Source organism: Melanerpes formicivorus, unplaced genomic scaffold (genome assembly GCF_026170545.1).
Source record: "Melanerpes formicivorus ecotype bairdi unplaced genomic scaffold, bMelFor1.0.p_v2 SCAF_182, whole genome shotgun sequence".
In the NCBI taxonomy this organism is placed as follows: Eukaryota; Metazoa; Chordata; class Aves; order Piciformes; family Picidae; genus Melanerpes; species Melanerpes formicivorus.
Genome location: NW_027142534.1, coordinates 491879 through 510610, shown reverse-complemented (window position 1 = coordinate 510610; position 18732 = coordinate 491879). Strand labels below are relative to the sequence as shown.

The 18732-nt window shown below is 51.6% G+C and overlaps 1 protein-coding gene and 1 gene segment (V, D, J or C); both read left to right on the top strand.

The window, feature by feature from the left end:
• Positions 1-4391, top strand: part of LOC137457528 (T cell receptor delta constant-like) — a 36282-nt gene extending 31891 nt beyond the window's left edge. The window contains 4 exon segments of the C gene segment in view: positions 1128-1406; positions 2078-2167; positions 2488-2607; positions 3766-4391. Of these exon segments, the coding sequence occupies positions 1128-1406; positions 2078-2167; positions 2488-2606 (488 nt within the window).
• LOC137457527 (M1-specific T cell receptor alpha chain-like) overlaps positions 1-18732 on the top strand; it is a 99338-nt gene that overhangs the window by 53830 nt on the left and 26776 nt on the right. The gene's annotated exons all lie outside the window — the stretch shown is intronic.

Below are 18732 nucleotides of genomic sequence, written 5' to 3'. Positions count from 1 at the left end.
AAACATGGGAAGCCTTTAAAGATCTTCTCGGGTAAGAAGGAAAGCAGAGGCCTAAGAGGCTCTGGCATGTTACAACACCTGCAAAGGAAATGTGAGTAGGGAGCCTGAGCACAGAGAGCCTTTGTTGACTGCTTGGTTTCACGGTGTGTCACTGCTGCTCTTGTCTTTGGGAAGGGCACTCGGCTGACCGTGGAGCCAAGTAAGTGTTCCTTACGCATCAGCCTTTGCTGAGTTGTTATTCTTTGGATTTTCACTTCCCTTCCCACCCCCCCACTCCCTCCCCCCCCCACTCTCCCCCCTTTTTTTTTCCTCCTAAAATTCAGGCAGCCATTCTGTCATGCTTTAAAGTCCCTAGTTAAAATGTAAGCTTTCTGTCCATAGCCCACCTGGATGTGTTCCTGTGTGACCTGCCCCAGCTGACCCTGCAGGGGGTTGGACTGGATGATCTCTGGAGGTCCCTTCCAACACCTAGCATTTTGTGATTCTGTGATACTGTGCAGATAAGCAATTCACAGACTTCTGTTTGCTTCCCTCCTACTGTCCCATCTTAGAGAGAAAAATCCTTCTTGCATCTGAGCATTTGTTACTGAAATGTGAACCTTGAACCCCCGCTCTAGCAGCAGTGTTTCATTCCTGCAAGCAAAGGAAAGGACTTCTCTTTGCTCTGCCGCTCTTGCTTTGGTTAGACCTTTTAGCCACAACAGAAGATCTGGGGGAGGTGAAGGAGAGTAAAGGAAAAAATGTTACTCCTTCACATCTCATGAATACACAGGAAAGAACTTGCTAGAGCTTTGTTTTAGGAAAGCAGAATAGTTAGGGTTTTGGAGCAGTGCCATAAGGTCTCATTTGCAGGCCCCTTACTGACAGAGGACCCACATACAGGCACAAGCTTCTGGCAGAAGGGAGCTTAGGATCCTATAGAATTGAAGCTCCTCTGAAAAGCCTTCTCCCAGGCACTTTCTGTCTTTGATTTGGTCTTTCGAAAGCAGCAGCAAGAAACAATGACAAAAAAAGGCAGGTAGTCATTAACTGTGCTGGGAACTAGTCCCAGCTATACGTAGGTGACACAGCACCCAGGTGAGCTTGTGATCAAATCAAATCAAATCAAACCATGCCCTTTTTTACAGACAGTCGAAGAAATTCTACCCCAGAAGTCATTGTGATGAAATCAAAGCATCTGGGAGAGGGTGGCAGCTCTGGGAAAGCAGCTTGTTTGGCAAGGAATTCCAACACAAAGAGCATCAGCCTGGAGGTGTCCCCTCATGAAGTGGTGTATGAACAGAGTCCACCCATTCTGACCTCAGAGGGCTTGTACAATGCGATCAAAGTGGTCAACATGACAGAAGACACTGAGGTGACCTGCACAGCTAGATTTGATGGCATCCTTTACACAGGGAGCACAACAGGTACGATGCCATGGTACAGCTGCAGCTTGCCCCTGGGGGCTGTGTCGTCTAGCACCTGCTGGTTCTCCTGCCAGTGAGCACTGCCCTGGGTGACCAGCAGAGACAGGAAGGGCAGCGCTGGGAGGGTTGGTAGGGCTCAGAGATACTGAAGGCCTGTCCCAAGCTAAAGGTTTCTTTGATTCTGAGACCTCTGAAACTTAAGCAAGTAGAGCTGAAAGATTCTTGAAACCCCCAAAATCAACAGCCTTAAGTACTCAACAACCCAGAGTTACTCTCTGGGGGGGTGAGAGGTGTGGGGAGGAGACACAATCTCTTTTCAAATGCACATTGACTTGTGAGTGAAACTTCAGCCCATGGCAGCAAATCTCTAGAGCACAGCCTGAAAAGGCACCGAGTCGAAGGGGTGATGTGGCTTCGGTCTCTTCCTAAAGCACTTTTCCTGCTTCGGGGAATTGGTTTTGTCATCGTGAATATTCAAACACTAAAACCAAATCAGCTCAGGAATTCTTTCCTGCAAAATTTTCTCCTCAATTTAGTGCTCAAGGTGACTGAGCATGGGAGCCCCGGCCTGCACTGCCCACGTGCTCCTGTGGGAAGGGTCACAGGAGGCTGTGTTTAATCCTTTGCAATGTGGATACACTTCATAAGGCTTTTGGTTTACCAACCTACAGCACCTACAGACAAGGAGGAGGAAAACCCAGGAGAGGTTGAAGAGCCAGCGACAGGGAAGGTTTGCAACACCACAGACACCTCCACAGAAGGTTAGTTACCTAAACAGGTTGTGGTTACATTACTGTGCTGGGGATAGATGCCTGGAAATGTATTTTCTGAGGGGCAGAGGAACTGGAATACAACTTGTTCAGCAGCCACCACCTGCTTTTTCGAGTCTTAGTAACAGACAAGCAGCAGGAAGCAAAATCCACTCCAGACATCCTGCTCCCCTGCCATGTTTCTGCATCATCTCTTCTCTTGCTGCTGTTTCTTTCCTTGAAACTGTTAGCTGTGGGGTTGCCATTTCCTGCCAACATCACAACATCCCAAGCTAGGACATGATCTCTGCCATCTTTCCTCCAACACCAAGCAGATACCCAGGTGGAGAAAGTGAACATGCTGTCCATGGCTGTGTTGGGCCTGAGAGTCCTGCTGGCAAAAGCCATCGCCTTCAATACGCTGATGAGCATCAAGCTGTTTCTGTTCTGAGGTAAGGAGGCACGTGGCTTGATCTGTAGGGATTCTGGTGGCACACCCCAGGACTGGCTGCCTGTCTTTGTGCACTTCCCTAACTCCACCACCAATCACACCTCTTCATCTGCTCCTTTCTCTGTTTTTGTTTGCTTAAATAACTTGAAGGTTTCTGGGGACAAAACAAAGAGAACAAAACTAATAAACAACCCCCCAAAAACTGCAGCCCCTCCCACTCTGCCTCCTAAACTGAAAGAAACCCTTTCTGTGTCTGCAGCTCAGCAATTTGTGACTGCTCCCCAGCTGGGGCTTTTATCTGCAGCAAACTTGTTCTGCCAGAGCCAACTCAGGTGCTGGCAGAAATGCCTGAGGGACACCGCATTGACCTTCCAAGTGGCAGAGCACAAAGCCTGGAGGAAAATCAAGACAAATGAGGAGTCAAAAGCAAAGTCTCCAAAACACAAACATGTAAAGAAGTGAGAGGAAAGAGAGGGGGAGGGAGGGTTTTAAAGTTAAGCTCTACAAGGAGGCACAGAAGATAGTCCAGCCTAAGATTTGTGAGTCTGGACAGCCATCAGACAAAGGCATGTAGGACCAACTGCAAAAAATGCAGCTTAAAAGACTGCCTCAGTTTAAAGGGCAGACAGAAAGGATTTTCTTCCCAAAGGAAGTGAAATAGAAGAGGCTCTCATTGAACTGGAGAGAAATACAGAAATTGTGTTCAAAAATACACAGGAAAATACAGAATTCATGACCCTTAACACCTAATACATATGCAGCACACATGAGCCCCCCAAACCTTCCCGCAGCCAGGCTAAACCACAGGTCCCCAGAGCACCTTTTCTCCCCCCCTCCCACCTCCCCTCCCATTGTCTCCCCATCCTAAGCAGGCCATAACTGCACAGGAAAAAATTATCCAGGCCCCTCAAGGCCAGCAGCAGGCCTCCTCCCCCATGTCAGCAGCTGAGGGCTCCCTCCAAAGAGCCAAAGGGAGAGAGGAGAGGATGGAGTTGGCCTTGCTGCCAGCTTACAAAGAGACAGCAGAACTGTGGATTGAATGACAAAATTACAGCTTTCTGGGGTCCCTCTCCTGGACCTTTCTGGTCCTCCTGGAGGACTCAACTCCATGGGGTTTTAAAAAGGTACCTGCCTCAAACAAGACATTTTGCTCTTCCAGACAGGGGAGAAGCGAGACAGCAGCAGTCTGAAGGGCAGCAGGAGAGAGCCTGTGCCAGCAGCACCACAGGTGGAACAGCCAGTGCCAGGTCTGCTGAGAGCAAGCATCCAGAGCACAGCCCAGCCCCTTCTCACCCTTGCATCCTACCTAGCTGCTTCATGTAGGTTAAGATTGTAACTGCTTTTGCTGTTTCTCTGTGAGCTGGGGACAGTGTATTCTTCCTCACCCTCATGCCAAGGAGAATTTGTCTCCCTACTCTTCCAGCCTTTGCACAGAAGCATCCAACCTGCTCAAACAGTGTTGAAAAACCCATCCCTCTGTAGCTCTGTGACCTCTGCAACCCCTCTCACAGGCACAGTGCATTGCTGCTGCAGCACTGCTGAGGGAATTCAGACACAGGAGCTGCCATTTATAGCTTGGATGGGTTTTAAACAGCTTTAATAGCAACAGTTTCCCAGGGCAGGTGAGAGGACCTCTGTTGGCTCTGAAGTGATCCCATTCAACCCAGCTCAATAATGTTCACCCCTAGAAGCATTTCTTTCTTTATTAACCCTGTACTTCCTCTGCAAAGTGCCTGCAGGTGCATTTCAGATTGCTGTGGCAAAGGCCAAAATAAAGTTCTACTAAGCCAAAATGCTGTGGTTTGTCCTATGGCTTTCCTTCCCAATTTGGGATGAAGATTGCTGGTATCCAACAGAGGTAGTGAGCAGTGATGTTAGGAACGTGGCTTTGATAACCTGCTGGCTGAACTTCATAGTATCATAGTTTCATTCAGGGTTGGAAGGGACCACAAGGATCATCTAGTTCCAACCCCCCTGCCATGGGCAGGGACATCCCACACTAGATCAGGCTGGCCAGAGCCTCATCCAGCCTGCTCTTAAACACCCCCAGGGACGGGGCCTCGACCACCTCCCTGGACAACATATTCCAGGGTCCCTCTAGGCTTTGTACAGGGAAGTGGAGATTCTCCCTGGCACATTAAAAAGCTTCAACAGGACCATGAAATGCAGGCTTGACTCAAGGGCTCTGAATGAGGGATGGTCTTTCGAGTCACTGTGCAGAGACCTCAGGAAGAGAGTTTGCATCACAGCAAACAGAGGCTCACCTCTGAGGACAGACCAGGGAAGGGACAGCTTGATGCCAGCACGAGGAAAGACAGACATGCCAGAGAGAAGGCCATGAGAAATACTGTCTGGTGGTTTGGTGAGTGATAGTTTCCACAGCAGCTTGGCCATGAGCCAGAAAGACCCCAACAGACACAGGCCCCAAGGCATCCCTCAGAAGCGGCAGGCAGGATGCTGCGGTCGGCACTTCTGGCTAAGCTCCACCCTGCAGCATAACTCCCCCTTGTTTTGAAAAGCAACCTGACCACATCCTGAAGAGGCAATCAGGTTTTCACACACTGACTGAGCTGCTGTTGGCTTCAAGGCAGCCTCTGCATTGCATGGAGTTGTTTCCTCAGGCTTTGTCAGGTTAGCCCCTCGGCCCCTGCAGATGCCTAGAGGAAGACCCTCACCCTGTGCAGAAGGTAACTGAGGTTTGCCTGGCAAACCCAAACCAGCAAAATGCTTATTCAGTGCATTCCACCACCAGAATGTAAAGGGGTGTGTGTGGGGGGAGCTGTTCACTACTGTTTTCACCCTGATTTTCTGACAACACCCTGAACCTTTTTATCTTGCACTTCATGCTTTATCCCAGTCTCTCACACAAGACTCAAACGGGGAGCACCCAAACCAGGAGCACCATTTCTGTGCCTCTGTGCAAATCAAGGAATGGCATTTTCCTGAGTAGGCCTTGGCTGTGCCTGAGAGCTTTGGCAGGATTAAAATCCTGCCACGCTGCACAAGCAAAGTGAGAGCTCTGCAGAGGGGCAGCCACTGAGGGGCAGCATTGGCTGATACAGAAATCTACCAGCCAGTTAAAGGCATTGGTCTCTGTTGTTTCAAACACTCATCCACACTGGTGTAGAACACCAGAGTCCATCATGAAGAGATTCATCAGCTGAGTGATACCTCCATGCTCAGGTTTTTCAGACCTCTCTGTGCACCGCCAAGAAACTGGTCAGTGTGGCAACAACTCTGCCCTCACTAACTCCTAAGAGGTCACTCACTGAAGCCTCTGTTGTCTAAGTCTCAATCAACGCAAGAGCAACAAATGTCTTGGAGACTCCATGGCTAGAAGCAGGGAACACCCAACCACCAGTCTGCTGTCACTCACCCACAATGAGCAGAATTAGCCCACTGCAGTCAGCTGTCCTGGTGGCCAGGCCTGAGGCTCCCATCAGATTTCATTTCCAGTCAGTGTGTGCAGTAAGAGCTGTGCCACTGCTGGCCAACACAATGTTTCTGAGCCACGGTGGCAAGAGTGGCTCCTGCAAGCTCCTGTTCAGCCTGGAGAAGAGAAAGCTCTGGGGAGACTTTTGAGCTGTGTTTGAATACCTGAAGGGGAGCTCCAGGCAGGCTGGGGAGGAACTGTTCAGAAGGGGCTGTGGGGACAGGACGAGTGGCAATGGTTTGGAACTGGAGCAGGGCAGAGTTAGGCTGGGCATCAGGAGGAAGTTCTGCACAGTGAGGCTGGTGAGACACTGGAACAGGCTGCCCAGGGATGTGGTTGAGGCCCTGAGCCCAGAGACATTCAACAGCAGCCTTGGTGTGGCCCTGGGCAGCCAGCTCTAGCTGGAGGTGTGCCTGCTGCCTGCAGAGGGGATGGACAAGGTGACCTTTGAGGGGCCCTTCCAACCCAAGGCTGTGAAAGTGCTTGCAGGCAAACACTCACCTGCAGTACATCAAAGCTGTGGCTCTCAGAGTGCCAGCACCTGCGTGTGCTGCATGCTGAGCAGTCCCAGCGGTGACAACGCTCTCCAGTGGCAGAGAGTGTTAAAAACAGCCTGAGGAACAAACATACAAATGTGTGCAGCTACCTTTCCTTTCTCATTCCTTTAGCTCTTGGCTTTCTCAGAGCCAATAACAGTGTCACTGACAGGGGGTTGCTATCCACATCTCTGGATGGAGGCTGCCAGAGAAAAGTGCTGAACCAGCCCCCAGTGCCACACAGAGGTCTGCATTCCCTGGCAGACTGCTACAACACAAACACTTCCTCCAACTACCTTCCAGCTCAGCCCTGTGGATGTGCAGACACCAAAGCATTTTACACTGAGGGTGGCAAAACACTGGAGCAGGCTGTGCAGAGAGGCAGTGCATGACCCATAGCTGTCCAGCATTCGAGGTCATGTTGGTTGGGCTCTGAGCAACCTGACATAGTTGAAGATGAACCTGCTGACTGCAGGAGGGGTTGGCCTAGATGACCTTTAAAGGTCCTTTCCAACCCAAACTATTCTCTATGGAGGCTCAGTCTCACCCTTGCTGAAGACCTTGTTTCTGACCCCTTGTTCCTGTGATGCTCCATGTCCCCTAGGGCTGGAACACCCTCAAGTCTTTAGGCTGTTTGTGTGTACAGCACAACATAGATTCATTCACACAGTGGGTTGGGTTGGAAGACATTTTAAAGAACATCCAGTTCCAACCCACTCCCATGGGCAGGGACCAGCCCAGGCTGCTCAAGGCCTCATCCAGCCTGGCCTTGAACACCTCCAGGGAGGAGACAGCCACAGCCTCCCTGGGCAACCGGTTCCAGTGCCTTCCCACCCTCACTCTCAACAACTTCTTCCTCATCTCCAGTCTCAATCTCCCCTCCTCAGGTTTCAATCTCCCCTCCTCAGGTTTCAATCTGTTCCCTCTCATCCTGTAAAAAGTCCCTTCCTGGCTTTCTTGCAGGCCCCCTCCAGGTACTGGGAGGCTTCTCGAAGGCCTCCCCAGAGCCTTCTCTTCTGCAGGCTGAACAGCCCCAGCTCTCCCAGCCTGTCCCCATAGGGGAGGCTCTTCAACCCTCTGATTATCTTTGTGAGCTCCTCCAGAGCCTCTCCAGCAGCTCCAGGTCCTTCTTGTGCTGGGGGCCCCAGAACTGGAGGCAGTGCTGCAGGTGGGGTCTCACAGCAGCCTGTCTTAGGGCTTGCTTAACACTTTTGTGCCGAAGGAGGAGAGGGAGGTTTGCTGTTAGCTGCTTTGCAAATGAGTCAGGATGTAAGGTGGCTCTGTGCTACCACTGCAAGCCCCAGCTGGGGCTGAGAGCAGTGCCTCTGGCCACTCCTGCTTGTGCTGGTGTCCTGTGCAGGGGCTGCATTTGCCATGACGATCACCAATGGACTCGAAAGGGACTGAGAGCAGCCCCCACACTTGCTGGAACTTTTAACTTTGTAACATCAAATTCCATCAGTATATTCTCTTCAGTTCAGCCTTGTAACCGAGATGGCAAAGCAGGTTCTGGTCACACAACCTCTGGTAGGGTTTGGCAAAGAAGGCAAACTGGCCATGTGCTGACACTGCTTTGAGCAGCACCACAGCGTTGAGAACAGCCAGTGCTACATAGCTGAATCCTTCTGCTGTCTGGAGCAGCATTAAAAATGCAATAAAATAAAGCCATTCCTGCCTTCTGCAGGGCATGGTCTGAGCTCTCTGTTCTGCTGCCTCAGAAACACTAGAACGTTCCTGATAGCATAGGGGAGGTGAATGGAAAAGTGAGTTTCTTCCCTTGATCTCTCCTGCTACCTGCCGGTGAAAGTGTTGATTGTGCTCAGCACATCTGAGTGAGGGAAGCTGGGAACTAGGTCAGCCCAACCCCCGCAGCAGGAGCTGTCTCCGCCCAGCTCATGGCTCTTCGTTTGCCTTCTTGCCTTGCCAGCAGGGGCAGGTGGGAACCCTCGGTCTGGGAACCAGGAGCTTTAGAAAGTCCAGCGTCAGGAACATGCAGGTCAGAGAAGATGAATAGTTGAAGTGAGAACCAGAGAATCACAGAATGGTAGGGGTTGAACCCCCTGCCAGAGCAGGATCACCCAGGGCAGGGCACACAGAGCACATCCAGGAGGATTTGGAATCTCCAGAGCAGGAGACTCCACAACCTCTCTGGGCAGCCTGCTCCAGGGCTCTGCACCCTCACTGGGACAAAGTTTTCCCTTCTGTTCCCCTGGCACCTCCTCTGCTCCAGCTTGCTCCCAGTGCCCCTTGTGCTGTCCTTGGACATCCCTGAGCAGAGCCTGGCTCCAGCCCTGTACAGATTTATCCCCAGCACTGAGGGCAGCCCTCAGGCTGCTCTGCTCCCAGCTCCCAGCCCCAGCTCCCTCAGCCTGGCCTCACAGGAGATGTTCCACTGCCTGCAGCAGCTCTGTGCCTCTGAGCTGGACTCTCTCAAGCAGTTGTGGAGTTGTGACTTGGAACAGAAGAAATGGAGCAGAGTACAGGAAACATTTGCAGCTCTGCCCTTGACATTCATTAGGAAGCTTTAAAGTGAAAGGTACTCAAGGAGGTCAGAGTCTCCTAAGCTGTAGGAAAGATGTCTTGTGAGGGTGAAGAGGCACATCTGAGCCCCAACAAACTGGTGTGTCTAAAGCAGACAAGAGCCTTCCAGAGGTGCGGATGTCTTGCTAAACAAGGAGGAAGTCTGGAGCACTGAGGAATGCAGGGCAGACTCTCTGGCCTCAGGCACTGAAGCAGCTGATAAGAAGATGGATCAAGTGCCAAGGTGATACAGAAAGTGTAGGGCAAGTTGTTGCATGCAGGAAGGCTACAGATGAGATGCACTCAGCAGCTGTGCTCTTCTGGTGAAGTTCTGCTGCTTGAATTGTGAAGTGTTCTGCAGAGTGGTTTCTTCACTATGAGAGGACCAAGGCCCAGCACAGAGCCACAGATTGCACTGGCACGTCAGGTCTGATCTTCAATGTCTCCAGGGACAGAGCCTCAGCCACATCCCTGGCAACCTGTTCAGTATTTCACCACCCTCATTGTGCAGAACTTCCTCCTAATGCCCAACCTAAATCTGCCCTGCTGCAGTTTCAAACCATTGCCTCTCATCCTATCCTCACAGCCTTTCTGAGCAGTCCCTCCCAAGCCTGCCTGTAGCTCCCCTGCAGATACTGAAATGCAGCTCTAAGGTCTCCCTTCAGCCTTCTCTCCTCCAGGCTCAACAGCCCCAACTCTCCCAGTCTGTCCCCACAAGAGAGGTTCTCCAGCCCTCTGAGCATCTCTGTGGCCTCCTCTGGACTCCAGCAGGAGTGTCTCCATGGGACAGCAATGCGCCATCATGGCTAAGAAGGCCAATAGTATCCTGGGTTGCATCAAGCAAAGTATGGCCAGCAGGTCTAGGGAGGTTCTCCTCCCGCTCTGCTCTGCCCCAGTGAGACCACACCTGCAATCCTGTGTCCAGTTTGGGGCTTCCCAGTTCAAGAGAGACACAGACCTGCTGCAGAGAGTCCAATGGAGAGCTACAAGGGTGATGAAGGGACTGGAACATCTCTGCCATGAAGAAAGACTGAGAGCCCTGGGGCTGTTTAGTGTGGAGAAGAGAAGGCTGAAAGGGATCTGATCAATGTCTATCAGTATGTGAGGGCTGGGGGTCAGGATGAAGGTGCTGAGCTCTTAGTACTGGTGCCCAGGGATAGGACAAGGAACAGCAGGTAGAAGCTGGAACCCAGGAGGTTCCAACTCAACATGAGGAGACACTTCTGTATGGTGAGGGTGCTGGAACCCTGGAGCAGGCTGCCCAGAGAGGTTGTAGAGTCTTCTCTGGAGACTTTCCAAACCCACCTGGATGTGTTCCTGTGTGACCTGCTCTGGGGACCTCTGCTCTGGCAGGGGGCTTGGACTATATTTACTCCTCTCAATCTTTAATTTGCAGCCTGGAAACACAAAGAGTTCTTCTGTACTTCAGGGTTTCCTATCCTTCTTTATGATATCTGACATTTTCATTTGCTTAGAGACTTGGGGGTGCTGGTGGACGAGAAGCTCAACATGAGCTCTCAGTGTGCACTTGCAGCCTGCAAAGCCAATCAGATCCTGGGCTGCAGCAGGAGAAGTGTGGCCAGCAGGTCGAGGGAGGTGATCCTCCCCCTCTACTCAGCCCTGGTGAGACCCCACCTGGAGTACTGTGTCCAGTTCTGGAGCCCCTATTACAAGAGGGATGTGGAGGTGCTGGAGCATGTCCAGAGCAGGGCCACAAGGATGATCAGAGGGCTGGAGCACCTCTCCTGTGAGGACAGACTGAAGGAGATGGGGCTGTTCAGTCTGCAGAAGAGAAGGCTCCCAGGTGACCTAATTGTGGCCTTCCAGTATCTGAAGGGAGCCTACAGGAAGGCTGGGGAGGGACTGCTCAGGATCTCAGTTAGTGATAGGACTAGGGGGAATGGAATGAAGCTGGAGGTGGGGAGATTCAGGCTGGATGTGAGGAGGAGGTTCTTCCCCATGAGAGTGGTGAAGCCCTGGAATGGGTTGTCCAGGGAGGTGGTTGAGGCCCCGTCCCTGGAGGTGTTTAAGCCCAGGCTGGATGAGGCTCTGGCCAGGCTGATCTAGTGTGGGGTGTCCCTGCCCATGGCAGGGGGGTTGGAACTAGATGATCCTTGTGGTCCCTTCCAACCCTGACTGATACTATGATACTATGATACCTCACAAAATTAGTTCCTGAAAACTCTTACTTCAAACCATGATTTTCATTTGTTGATCAGAGTCCTAATTTCCAGGCCATTGACAGCACTGTTTGTTCAACACCTGGGGTGCTGACAATGCCAGTGTTCTTTAGAAGGAAACGGAACTGGAACTGCTCAGGCTCCAACAACGCTACACTGATGCTGTAGCACCCCCAGAGGTCTCTGCCAAGCACAGCCATTGTGCTGTGTGTCTGCATGTGACCTTCTCTCCTTTCTGGAAGAGATGCTCCATTGGGTGAGGCGTTTAGAGAGCTCTGATGTGAGGTCCCTCAGTGTCCAGGCTGCTGTAAGCTGGGTTAAGCACTGAGCTGGATGGAGGCAGTGCTGTAGAAAATTCCCACCCCTGTCTTGCTTTTTCTTACCCAGCTCCATGGTTACAGTGACTCAATTGACTTCTACACTTGCTGTTATGACAGAAGGATGCAATCCCAACCTGCCCTGTGGGGGTATGAGCTGGGTGAGGTGGGATCCCACAGCAGTGGGATGCCTGGGAGCTAACTGTCATGAGAACTTTTAGCAGGCTTTTGATCTAGGGAGCTTGAGAAGAAACAGCCCTGGAGCTCTGTGTCTGCACTTCAAAGTTAACCCTTTCCTTTGAGGCAAAAGGTGCTGCCAGCACTTTTGGTAAAGCTCTTTGCCACTGTGTTTCTACGAGGGGCTCTACGAGAAGCTGACTTTTGGGAGGCTGGCAAGGCTGAGAGTTCGTTCAAGTAAGTGCTACAATTATCATCTCAAGAGCTGAGCTTGATGCTGCTGGGAGGAGCTTTGGCATTCAGGAACTGAAGGATAATTTCCTCTCTTGATGTTCAGTACCAGAACAAGAGGACACAGTCTCAGGCTGCACCAGGGGAGGTTCAGGTTGGATGTTAGGAAGAAGTTCTATACAGAAAGAGAGATTGCGCTATGGAATGGGCTGCCCGGGGAGGTGGTGGAGTCGCCGTCATTGAAGGTGTTCAGAAGGAGACTTGATGGGGTGCTTGGTGCCATGGGTTAGCTGTTTGGGTGGGCTGGATTGGTTGATGGGTTGGACACGATGATCTTGAAGGTCTCTTCCAACCTGGTTTGGTTTATTCTATTCTAATAAAGAGATGTTTATTCTAACTTCCTAATTATCTGTGCTCCCACAGTCAGCATTCACCTTGCAACTGCCAGACTCGTCAGCACAGGTTTGCCCTCAAGCCATTCAAGGTCCAATCCGTAGGCCAAGCTGAATTTGCTTCTGTCTTCATCACGAGGGTTTGAGGTCTATTTCTTTTAGAGTTCATGTCTTCAGGCTGAGAACTGTGGTTGGGAAATGCCTGTGCTTTCCTCCTGATCACTGAGGGACACTAGGACATCTCTGCCGAGTTTGGATCACTCACACGTGCAGGATCCATTTCTGGTCTGTCTCAAGACATGGAGTTTCCTTGAACAAGTGAGAAGTGCAGAGTGGCAGTTTCTTAAGTGAAGGTTTCTGTTGTGAAGGTTTCTGTTGCTCACAATCAATCAGAAGCTGAAATACCATTTAATAAGCAGGGAGAACATCGGCCAGGGATCAAAGCCTTCCCTGGCCAGCGTTTTGCAAAGCTCTGCTCTGGTGTAGCTTTGGTGCTGGCAATCAGGAGCTTACTCCTGGCGGAGCAGTGCACTTAGAAGCAACCCATGGAAGCCTGGAGGAAGTGTGAAAGGCTTTGGGAAGCAAGTGCCTGGGTTTCTGAGGACAGCATGCATGCAGGTGTGGGCCACAAAGGTCCAACCCCATTTCCTCACAGCCACTGATGATTTGCATGTTTGCTTTATTCTCAGTTTCCAGACTGGAGATGATGAATGACAAATGAGGACTTAGCTTGGGATATTTCAGCACTTTGCCTTTCCATTTACCTGTAACTGAGGTTGTATAAGCAGAACACCGAAGGCTGTGAAGAATCCATCAATGTCCTTGCCTGAGGCTCCTGACCTCTGAACAAGATTTCTGAGGGCCTTTAGCCTCCAGCAATGATTTATCTTAGTGATTTGGTGGCCTTGTCCAGTGTTCAGCCAGCATCAGGATTTTCAGCACAGGTGTTTGTTCCCAGGCAGGCAATCAGCTCTTTGATAGGAGCAGTTAAGAACTTAACCTCCTTTATTTGCTTACAAAAAGTGAGGCAAAAAGCAGATTTCATCTCACCTGCGGTAGCTCAGTACTGCTGCTGCTTCTGTGCTCGGCTCTGCCCCAGGAGCAGCAGCAGTGTGCTGCAGCATCTTCTGGCAAGGTTCAGTGGAGCAGCTACAGCTGGATTTTGAGCCAGAGCTGATGTTTGTGTGCCAGCACATGAGGTACCACTACAAACGAAGTTGATTAAAGCCTGAGTTACTGAGTTACTGCATTATGGAATGAAGCTGGAGGTGGGGAGATTCAGGCTGGATGTGAGGAGGAAGTTCTTCCCCATGAGAGTGGTGAGACCCTGGAATGGGTTGTTCAGGGAGGTGGTTGAGGCCCTGTCCCTGGAGGTGTTTAAGCCCAGGCTGGATGAGGCTCTGTCCAGGCTGATCTAGTGTGGGGTGTCCCTGCCCATGGCAGGGGAGTTGGAACTAGATGATCCTTATGGTCCCTTCCAACCCTGACTGAAACTATGATACTATGATACTATGTACCCTGGGTGTGAGCTCTGCCTGCAGCTGGTAATTCACCTTCGGGAGCAGACACAAACTGATGGTAAGAGCAGCTGGTTTCTTCCTAGTGAAGAATGCTCTGATAAAGGTTTTCATGGTGGAAAGTAGAGGTTTAGATCAGATGGACTGATAATTACTCCCTGGGGAAAGGAACCAGCTCCCAGTTGACAGTGGGAAGAAAGGAGAGGGATGCAGAGAGTTCAGTACCACAGGCTGAGCGCAGTGTCTTTGGTTAAGCCCTGAGCCTGCTTCAGAAACGGACTGAACACTGCTGATGCAGTTGGCTTCCCTTGCAGGACAGGAGGAGTTAAGAAGGCAGCTGAGTGTCCCTGGGTGGTTTTTGTAAAGCACTTGCTGGCTGTGTCAGTACAGGAACCCTTGAGAAGCTATCCTTTGGGCAAGGAACAAGAGTTGCTGTAACTCCAAGTAAGTGAGAAGTGAAGAATCTCATCTCCAAAGGCTGACAACCTAACTCCTGTCTCCAAGACTGACCCCCCCATCTCAAACCAGTTTTACTGGTTACACTCCATCTCCTGCTGAGGTGGAATGTCCTGTGATTGAGTTTCCATCCAGTGGCCTTTATCCTGCCACTGGGTAACACTGAAAAGAGCCTGGCTGCGTCCTCCTGACAGCCACCCTTCAGGTATAGCTTTGCTCATAGCTAAGTTCTCCCAGAGCCTCTGCACACTTCAGCTGGAAGCCAGCAGCAGTGTGAATCAGATTGGGTTTGAGACTGTCAGATTCTGCTCTGCCCTTCCAGTCCCAGTGAGGTGCTTTGGAAATGGAGTTTGTGCTCCAGGCCTTCAGCCTTAGGCTTTCATTGCCAGGACAATACCTTGCCAGGGGCTGAGTCAAGCAGCTGCTCCCTTCCTACCTATTGTGAGACCGCAGCAGTGCCTGTTCAAAGCTGCTGCCAAACTGAGCAATGAAGAAGTAATTGGAAGTTTGGAAGTAGACTTCCCTTTCAGACATAACCCTTCCAGTGCTCATTCCAGCTAATTCCAATGCTATCCTGTTCTGCCAGGCTGTTTGACTTCACTGTCTGTAGCATACCCCAGAGCAAATGGTCATTTGTGCTGCTGTGGAGAGGCAGAGAGCCCTGGGGGAGACATCAGGACAGGGAAATCCATTTTCTTTTCACTTAAAAGAAAGAAATCAGAACAGGAGAATAGGAAACAAATTTCCAGTTTGCAGTTTTGGCTTAAAGAAAATATCTGAGGAGGAAAGGAGGGAAACCAGCCCAGGCAGCACCCCCCATGAAATATCTCTAGGCAGGCTTTGGGTTTGGGTTTGGTTTGGTTTGGTTTGGGGTTGGTTTGGGTTTGGGGTTTTTCCCCCCAGGTTCTACCATGAAAGGCACTTTTCCCTAGGGAGACTCACTAAGATTCACTCTTCACTAGGATTCTTTTAGTCAAGAAATCCTTATGTTCAGGCTGCAGAGATGATTGCTGTAGAAGACTCTCAGGCAGGACAGTTGTGGGACCTCCAGAGCTCATCCAGTCCAGCCCCCTGCCAGAGCAGGGGCACCCAGGGCAGGCCACCCAGGAACACAGCCGGGAGGGTTTGGACTCTCTCCGGAGGAGACTCCACAACCTCTCTGGGCAGCCTGCTCCAGGGCACAGAGTCCTGACACCAAGGAGGTGTTGTCTGGATAACAACACTCAGCTTTTTTAACCTGTTTCTGCTCATCCTCTTCAAGGTGTGGAGATCTGTCTGGCTTTGAAGAAAAGAAAACTCCCGTGGGAGAGAAACTGAGAGCTGAGTGTAAGCCACAGGACACAGAGCCAGGGGCAGGAAGCAGTTTGCTCTAAGGAGTTTGTTTTCTCCAAGAAAGAAAAGTTCCTAAAGTGTTCTTCTGAAGCTGGTTGAAGGGCAGAGGTCCTGGGGTAGGCTAAGGTGGTGAAACTTCATAGTTTCATAGTTTCATTCAGGGTTGGAAGGGACCACAAGGATCATCCAGTTCCAACCCCCCTGCCATGGGCAGGGACACCCCACACTAGATCAGCCTGGCCAGAGCCTCAGCCAGCCTGGGCTTAAACACCTCCAGGGAAGGGGCCCCGACCACCTCCCTGGACAACCCATTCCAGGGCTTCACCACTCTCATGGGGAAGAACTTCCTCCTCACCTCCAGCCTGAATCTCCCCACCTCCAGCTTCATTCCATTCCCCCTAGTCCTATCACTACCTGATATCCTGAGAAGTCCCTCCCCAGCCTTCCTGTAGGCCCCCTTCAGATACTGGAAGGCCACAATGAGGTCACCTGGGAGCCTTCTCTTCTGCAGACTGAACAGCCCCAACTCCTTCAGTCTGTCCTCATAGGAGAGGTGCTCCAAGCCCTCTGATCATCCTTGTGGCCCTTCTCTGGACACCTTCCAGCACCTCCACATCCCTCTTGTAATAGGGGCTCCAGAACTGGACACAGTGCTCCAGGTGGGGTCTCACCAGGGCTGAGCAGAGGGGGAGGATCACCTCCCTTGCCCTGCTGGCCACACTTCTCCTGATGCAGCCCAGGATCTGATTGGCTTTGCGGGCTGCAAGTGCACACTGAGAGCTCATGTTGAGCTTCTTGTCCACCAGCACCCCCAAGTCTCTCTCCTCAGGGCTACTCTCCAGCCAGTCACTGCCCAGCCTGTATTTGTGCCTGGGATTGCCTCGACCTGGAAAGCAGAGTCTGAGGGGAGAGTTCCTCTTGCTCTGAATTAAAGAAAATAAAAAGATCTGGAGTCTTCCAAAGCTACTCTGGAAGTGCAGCCAGCTGAAGGGATTGGTCCCTGATGGCAGCCTGCAGAGTGCCTTTGTTCTGTGCTGCACTCTCAAATTCTGCAGGAATCTGGCACTTGGCTTTCCTGTCTGTTATATAAAAGTTCAGTAAAGGTTGTGCCCAGCTCTGGACCACCCAGTTAAAGAAGGACCTCAGGGAACTGCTTGAGAGAGTCCAGTCCCGAGGCACAGAGCTGCTGCAGGCAGTGGAACATCTCCTGTGAGCACAGCTGAGGGAGCTGGGGCTGGGAGCTGGGAGCAGAGCAGCCTGAGGGCTGCCCTCAGTGCTGGGGATAAATCTGTGCAGGGCTGGAGCCAGGCTCTGCTCAGGGATGTCCAAGGACAGCACAAGGGGCACTGGGAGCAAGCTGGAGCAGAGGAGGTGCCAGGGGACTAGAAGGGGAAACTTTGTCCCTGTGAGGGTACAGAGCCCTGGAGCAGGCTGCCCAGAGAGGTTGTGGAGTCTCCTGCTCTGGAGATTCCAAATCCTCCTGGATGTGTTCTGTGTGCCCTGCCCTGGGTGACCCTGCTCAGGCAGGGGGTTGGGCTGGATGAGCTCTGGAGGTCCCTTCCAACCCCTAACGTTCTGTGATGCTGTGAATGCCTGAGCTGTGCTTTGGAGCAGAAGGATGCTTCTGCAGCTTTCCCCTTGGATCCATAGGTGAAGCTGCTCCTGCTGCATTTGCTCTTTCCAAGGGTTTGGTCCTGATGCTGTTCAAAATGCAGGGTGTGACTCCTGCAGCAGGGAGGACTGCACAGGGCTGTGCTCATGACATCCTCATCGTTGCAGCTCTGAAATCCTCACATGAGGAGGGGTGGTGGCATCCCCCACCGGCATGGGTGTAGAACTGCTGTGAATGGCTGAGATGTGCACAACCATCACAGGAATTCATTAGGAGTACAGTTAATTATCTGGCTGCAAGGGCAAAGTTCTCTCTCTCCATTCTATTTTAGTCTGAATGTAAGATCTGAGCTCTTGGTGAGGAGCAAAGACCAAAGGCTTGCAGTTAGCCTGCAGGACTTTTCTCTCTCCAGGTAGCTCACACAATGGAAATGCTCAGATGAGATTTCAGCTGTGCCTGGATTTCCTTGGCTGTGCTGAGCAACTCTGGGACAGGATCAGCTTGGGTCGTTCCTTTCCAGAAATCATCAGAGCTGGTTGTGTGTTCTGTGCATGGCTGAGGGGCAGGAAGGGTTTTTGCAAAGGAATGTGGTGCTGTGTGAGCTCAGGAGCTGCTGCTGAGCTGCACTTTGGCCAAGGAACAAGGCTCAGCATTAAAGCAGGTAAGTGCCTGATCTGAACAAGCCTTGAGAAGTACCTGGAGAGTCAGTGCTTGGAGCTGACAGCAGCCTTTGCAGGGAAGCTTGTAAGCTTTACAGGGGCTTGCAGGGATAGGATGAGAGGGAATGGATTGAAGCTTGGGGCAGGGGGAGATTGAGACTGGAGATTAGGAAGAAATCCTCGACAGTGAGGGTGGGGAGACCCTGGCACAGGCTGCCCGGGGAGGCTGGGGCTGCCTCCTCCCTGGGGGTTCAGGCTGGAGGAGGCCTTGAGCAGCCTGGGCTGGTGGGAGGTGTCCCTGCCCATGGCAGGGGCTTGGAACTGGATGGTCTTTAAGGTCTCTTCCAACCCAAACTGTTCTATGAATCCATGAATCCTGATGCTGGGTACCTGCTGCCCCTGGGGCTGAAATGGAAGTGTGGCTGGAACAGGGAGTGTCGAGGCAGCAGCAGCAGCCTGTGGAGAGAGGCTGCTCGGGCAGAGGAGCCCTCCCTCCAGTGATTCCAGTGCAAGTTCCTACTCACATAAAGGAAGCAAGGGCTTGACTCCCTGCAAAACTGCAGCATGGAGTGCCAGAAGAGCTGTGGCAAACCTTCCCCAAGCTACAGGATGCTCTCATTCCTCAAGCTCCAGCTCCATGGCTTTCCTTGGTAGAAAGAGCCATTGCACAGCATAGAAGAATGGATTTTCCTTGTGCTTATCCCTCCTGGAGAGCATCTTAAGGGCTACCCATGTGTGGGATTACAAGTGAAGAACAGAGAAAG